Source organism: Stigmatopora argus, chromosome 11, assembly GCF_051989625.1.
Source record: "Stigmatopora argus isolate UIUO_Sarg chromosome 11, RoL_Sarg_1.0, whole genome shotgun sequence".
In the NCBI taxonomy this organism is placed as follows: domain Eukaryota; kingdom Metazoa; phylum Chordata; class Actinopteri; order Syngnathiformes; family Syngnathidae; genus Stigmatopora; species Stigmatopora argus.
The window spans coordinates 12408231-12415033 of NC_135397.1; the positions used below are offsets into that span (position 1 = coordinate 12408231).

The 6803-nt window shown below is 45.0% G+C and overlaps 1 protein-coding gene across 1 annotated transcript; it reads left to right on the top strand.

Moving 5' to 3' along the window:
- The first annotated feature begins 2056 nt into the window (after positions 1-2056).
- Positions 2057-5993, top strand: hps6 (HPS6 biogenesis of lysosomal organelles complex 2 subunit 3). Its single transcript, XM_077614008.1, has 2 exons — positions 2057-2226; positions 2327-5993. Exon 2 carries the CDS (start codon positions 2396-2398, stop codon positions 5081-5083), a length of 2688 nt encoding a protein of 895 aa, XP_077470134.1. The 5' UTR covers positions 2057-2226; positions 2327-2395; the 3' UTR covers positions 5084-5993.
- Positions 5994-6803: the final 810 nt, after the last annotated feature.

The following is a 6803-nucleotide window of genomic DNA, read 5'->3' on the forward strand; positions in this document are numbered from 1 at the left end:
GTTTCATGCCCTTATCAGGCAAAATAGCAGATAGAAAAAAGGCAGAAAGACTATAATTTGTCCCCAAAAGTAGATCTTTAAATGTTTTTTTTCCAGACATGATCCAACAGATATGCATCACTGACGAGAAGTCAAAACAGTAAACGTCTGTCAAGTGGAACCATATGGGAACACAGCGCAACTTCCAATTGCTTCAGTTAATGAAATTGTTAGTTTTTGTTACCCAGTGATAATGATCACTCAAGTTTTTTTAAACACTCATGGTATGCTCCCCAGATACTAGTTAGACCTCAAGAAGAACCACAGCACTACTCAATTGTTTCTCAGATTATGTCCTTCAGGCTCTGAACAGCATGAAATAACTATATAGTATGTAGTTCTGTGTTAATGGACTTACCCAAAGTTTTCGACATTGTTGACATTTGCTGAAAGACTTCCAGGAGAGCGTCCCTAACTATTGACTGCATGGGGGAATCGAAGTTAAAAGTGTTATCTCTCACAAGGATGGCCCGGCGGAGAGAGGTTAGCACGTCGGCCTCAAAGCTCTAGGGTCCTGGGTTCAAATCCAGGTCGGTCCACCTTTGTGGAGTTTGCCTGGGACTGCATGGGTTTTCTCCGAGCACTTCGTTTTTTTCCCACATTCCAAAAAGCATGCATTGTAGGCTGATTGTAAACTTTAAATTGCCCCTAGGTATGGGTGGGAGTGTACGTGGTTGTCCGTCTCCCTGCAATCGGCTGGCCACCAATTCAGGGTGTCCCCAGCCTCTGGCCCAAAGCCGGAAACCGGAGTACCCAGAGGAAACCCACGCAGGCCTGGGGAAAACATGCAAACTCCACACAGATGGACATGATCTGGATACAAACCCAGGATCCCAGAGCAACAATCATTCAAATTCAAATGTATTTTTAGATTAATCCCATCTGTTTCATATGTTATAGATGTGATATTAAGCTCTTATTCATTCATTTTCCATTTCGCTTATCCTCACAGAGGTTGCGGGGGATGCTGGAGCCTATCCAAGCCAACTACGGGTACCAATTTGAGTTTGATTTATTTATTTATTATTTAATTATTGTTTATTGGGGGACACCCTGGATTGGTGGTCAGCCACTCGCAGCCCCGTTTTCATGAAACTCGAAAATATTGTCCAATTTGTAGAACGAACAAATACTGTGCTTTTTAAAAATATGCATTTAAAAAAGTGATATCATGCTGATGATTATTATTGTTTTCCAGATGCAATATATACATAATATTTAATTTATATATATACACACATACAAGAGTGCTAAAAATAAAGTGACTGACTTTTCACGCCACATACAAACAAATACTATAGTGACCAAATATTTGTGTAAATTTGAATTTGTGCTGCCTCTTAATAAACATGGTTTCTACAAGAATCACTAACCTCATCTAGTGGACATTGTGGGAAACTGCAGACAAAAACTGCTGGACTGTGTAGCTTTACGTTTGGCTGAATGTTATATGATGATCATAAGGTCATGTTTTAATGCACTAATTATGGTCTGTTGCATGAATGAGTCTGATATCATGGGGCTGCATTACGGTTATACAAGGTCAAAAAAATGGGTAAAAGTGGAACTTTCTCCTTGATTGAATTATGTTATTGGTATCACAAGCTGATCTAATGAAAACCAACTCGATTAAAATTAGGGGCGTTGGGGCTTCACAGAAGGAATGTGGCTGTTCCCTCTTTTCCATTATTCTAAGAAAGCAAGTTTTTATTGGAGCAATAGTTAACGCAAAGTAGCAAGAAACTGAAACTATTATTTACATCAATTACCAAGTGTCATTAAGTGACAACGTTTTACATTCTTTACAGTATAGATTGTAAATAGTCTTTAATTAATTAAAACAACTATAAGCGACTCAATGTTCAATCAGTGGACAATATCGTTGTTTTCGCCCATTTACAGCCAATCCTATAGCGAGTAAATGAATGGATAAAGCGTTTTTTAATATACTGTACGGTATTTTTCTCCACATTCCGACGCGCCCACTCGACTAAGTCCGGCCCATTATGCAAAAGAGCAGATTTGTGTGCGGAAATGAACACTAACAGTCCCGTGATGTCAGCTAGGGCCGTGTAGCATCGGATTGAGCCCGAGCCAGAGTCCCGTTTGCCCGATAACTTTTCCCCCGTGTTGTCGTAGCAGTGGCCGGCGAGGCTTCTCGGTCGTCGGCGGACGCCACTTCCACCGGTAGGCGAGCCATGTCCTCGTTTGTTTCCCTGCCCGCAGGGCGTTAAGCGCGAGGGGGAAAACGCTCACATGACATGACGGGATGTCATTCGTTTAGCAGGTTGCTGTGCTACCAAGGCCGGGGGGGCTTCGTTCGTGGGTCCATTCCGCTACTCGCTCTCGGGGAGTCATGTCGCGCTATGTCCTGGAGCAGCTGTCTCATTTGGGCGGATTCGGCGGCGAGGACGAGCTATGGGAGAGTTTTAAAAACGAGCCTCGCTCCAAACTGGCAAATGTACGCCTGAGCTCGGATGGACGTCACGTTCATGTCATCCTCCACAAGCCCAAGGTCGGTCTTGTGACTCTGGACAAGTATGAAAGACCTCAGTCGGTCCACAATCAGAACAAGTTGGAGTTATCATCCACGCGAGGCGGTTCCATCGTGGATGTTCTGTATTTGGACAGCGATCGTACGGAATATCACGGCCACGAGAGAGACTTTGCAACTGTGGCCGTGGTTTTTGAGAACGGACGAACTGAATTTTGGAAATTCCAGGATAGCAAAGGAGGCTGGAGCCTCTTGCAAACAGCGGATTTGTGCAACAGTCCCCGAGCCAGGGTTGTGTCTGTGTCCGCCTGCCCTAATCTAATCATTTGGTGTGAGGAGCGGCCCCCCTCGGAGAGTTCCCCTCTCCTCGGCTCTGCCAGGAATAAACTGAGACATTGTATCTGCAGGAGGGACTTTGAGCTCCAGGAGGGGGGTGTCATTTTAGGAGGAGTGAAAATCGCTCTCCATAACAACCCTCGTTTCAATGTTAAGGCCTCAGGCCGATATGTTTATCTTCTTCCCGATGGTAGAGTGAAGCCATTCAGCAAATTCTTCCTGTCCTGGTGCCCTGGCCTGGACTCCTTCCGAGTCAGCACAGCGTGTCAAGCCAGCCCTTTGAAAAAGCATTCGGCAAAGGAGTCCGACTTTAGGAAGCTGATCAAAGACTGTTTAGGGCTTCTGGCATCTCTCGATCCACCCGAGATCCTAAATGTCTCTCCATCGGATTGTGGAGGCTTGCTGCTTCTTCTCAGCACAGGCTGGGTTTGTCTACTACAAAGCGATGGCATGCTGAGGCATTTGCACAAGGTGGCGGACAATTGTCCGCTGAAAAACACTACACACACCAGCCTCTGCTTATACCAGGACACCTTGGTGCTTATCGTAAGCCAAAAACTGCATCTTATAGACTCAAAGTGTGGCAGAGTGTTGGGGAAAATCACACTAAACCGAGAGGGCGTTTTATTTGCTTTAAAGACTGACATATCACCCTACCTGTTCTCAGAAAGTGGACTTTTTAAAGTGGTGCGCCAAGAAATCGACCCGAAAGACTCAAAGTTGCCTTTTTTCACTACGACAGAGAACTTTGACCCTGGAGCAGTCCTGGTGGAAGCTGTTTTTGAGGAAGCTTGTAAGTATTACCAGCAGAGGAGCTTGAGTAGCACCCGACTCACTGTGGATGCTCTGAAGAAAGAGGGGAGGTTCCAGGCTCCCATTTCTTTAGCGGCCATCCTCAACGACTACCTGTGCTCAAAGACAAAGCAGGGGGCAGCAGAGCTGTCCATAAATGGAGAAAGCGGAGACAATGTGAGGGAGAACAAGCTGAAAGTCTCACTGGCGCCTGACCTGAAGGCCTTGGTCGCTGTAGAGGAGCTGAAAGGAGCTCTGGTGAGGGGCAGCGCAAAAGAAGTGGAAGTACTTTGCGAGAGTCTCGTGGAGAAAGAGGTCGCCCGGCTGTTGTCCTCCTCGGAGTTGCACCAGGAGGAGCTACTCTACCTCAACTCCATCTTCTCCGTCTTCCCCTCCCAATCGTGGAAGGCGGTTATAGCTACTCTTCAACTCTCTTGCTGTGGGGAAGGCTCTCTGTCCAGCGGGGCATCTCCAGATGTGTGGAAAAGTGTCCTCAGTCCTGCCCCGAGCTTCCCAGCGTCCCTCACGCTCACAAACGGGGGGTCCAAGCATGGGTACAGCCCCACAGCGGATCACAACGGCAACTGCACGTCCAAGTCAAAAAGATCCCCCACGTCCGTCGTCCTGCCCGTCTTCGAACTCCTCTCCCGTTCAGTTTTACGCTTCCAGCCAGCTTGGTTGCCCCACTTCCTGGAGCTGAGCCAGCAGCAGCAGGGCTCGGCAGGACTGGGCCTGAGCTTGGCTGCCCCCTCTTGGAGCTTCTCTGCCGGGAGAGTCGGCGACGGTGGCGGGGGTAGCGAGAGCAACGTCCCCCTCTACAAGCGTGCCTTGAGCGTTCTTTCCGCCACGGGAAAAGACCGAGACTGGCAGCGTGGGCTGGAGGTGGAGGTGTTATTGGTCAGTGGGCGGCCCAACGCCATCCTCCAGGCACTGAGAATCCTCATTGGACAGCAGAAATGGGAGAAGGTTATCCAGGTGGCGCAAAAGTTCTGCACGCAGAGTCCACTGTTGAATAAGGAGATCTTCACCCTGCTGCTTTATGAGGTGACCCAGCACAGGGAATTGGACCCCTATCTGGACCTCCTGTGGGACCTGTGCCCCGAGGACCTGACTGTCACTACCATTCTGAATATGGTGCTGAAAAACCTTCCGTCCCCCATGACCTCGCCCTCACCCTTTTCTGCTGGCCCCGCCACCGCCCCATTCGCTGACCTGCAGAGTGGTCAGATGACCGTCGGCCTTCTCAAACCTTTGCTGCGAAAAGTTCTCCAGAGGGAGACCAAGCCCAGCCGATGCTACGATGACATCCTTCAATCGCCCTCCTTCCCCCCTCCGGTGCCACCCCACCTGCCCACGGATCCATCCAGAACCAGCGGGAACACACCCGAGAACAGTACCATCCTTCCTGGTTCTAGCTGTTGACCCTCTGCGATGCAAACGTTTTTAAGACTCTTGCGTTAAAGTGACGACGATGTAAATATTGCCGCTAATTTTATTGTATTCCTTGTACGCGAGTGAGATAATTTACCTCTTCTTCAGTGTTACATGCGTGCAGGTGAAAGTGTTATTGGCTTGCGGCAGTTGTGTTAAAAATAATACGAACTTTGGACCAGGATAGAAAGTGGCGTTTTTTTTAAGGATTTGCACATAATGTTGTAAAGCCAACATGATTTTGTTCTTTTCTAAATGACAGACTGCTGTTTTGCGAATGCAATTGGGCAGCTTGCAAAATATTTCAAGCTAGATGTGATTTCGCCAGATGTCAGTGAAAATTTACTTTTGCAAATATTTTAAATAGACGTAGAAGTTTGCCTCTCCTCAGCAAATTCCTGACAGAGATGCCAAAGGAAAAGTGAGTAATAGTGAAGATTTTAAATTGAATTTAGCACTAACTACAGTCCAAGAATTGTGTTTTACACAGTGTTCTCTAAATCTTCCACTGTGTGCTGTACACAATTTGTGTCTTTTGTTCTCGAAGATGATTGTTATGTTTGTTATCCCCTCAAGCTGTCATTTTAGTATTAATCTATGCAAGTTGGTTTCCTTTGGTCTAACAATCTTCAGTGTGAGTCGATGAAACAGTATTTAAACATGCCAAGCCACTACTGCAATATTTCTTAAAAACAGGGTTAATTTGATTTGAATGTCTTTCCTCCGCTCGTCGATTTGTTATTTAGTATTGTTGCTGAACTTACCAACACTTCCCCCAGTGGACTGTTTCTTTAATTATTGGGTGATGTTTCTTTTGTAAAGACAATGCTAAAATGTACAAATATTTATGAGTGGGTGGTATATGCTAAACTGCAATAAAAATGTTTGTGTTCCTTTTTGAGTTCAGCCTTAAATGTGGTTGTCTTAATCCTGATGCTTTAGCCCTGTATTTGTTGCATAAAATAATGTTCTTATAACACTGACAGCATAACAAAACACCGATTTCGAAAAAAAAATTGTTTGCACTATTCCGATGAATGTCTCATTTATATTGACAAATGCAGCAATTAGTAGGTCACACCATGAAATGTGTTATCTTGACCATTACTTTTTATATTACATTACATGGAGTGATGTTAACCATTGGTAAAAACAAAATAAATAAAAAATAATAAAAGTTTACATTTTGGAGATATTACAATTAGAGTTCAACATTATTTGCTGCTTTATGTGTCAAATACATTAATCTTTTAAGCATGTTGCCACTGCACCAGAAAAAAAAAATACTGTTATCAAATTAGATCAACGAGCTGTAACGTATCACTTTTCCAAAATAAAATAAAAAATGCAAATAGATACAATACCCAAAGTTACTAGATTTGGAACCACACCACTCTTTTATAACATACAAAATAGTAAAACCAGGCTCTGTCCTGTGACCTGACCCAAAGGAAATTGCATTGTTTTCACATTATAATGGCAAATCTCCCTGAAACTGTTTACATTTAAATATTATGCTTAAACGTCCTGGTCCAGCAGAAATGCATTTCCTTTTCTTGTTTTCGATGTACACGAATGTGCTGAGTTGAGATTCCCTACCTGATGTTTATTCTTAGAGGCACAGCATCTCATTCTTTCAACCAGTGGGCAGGTTTCACATCAGAATGTAAAGGACCACAGTCACTGTCCAAATATAGAAGTAATCAGAAGA

Bases quoted from the DNA above. Each gene is read 5' to 3' on its own strand.
- hps6 (XM_077614008.1), top strand. From the start codon at position 2,396: ATGTCGCGCTATGTCCTGGAGCAGCTGTCTCATTTGGGCGGATTCGGC.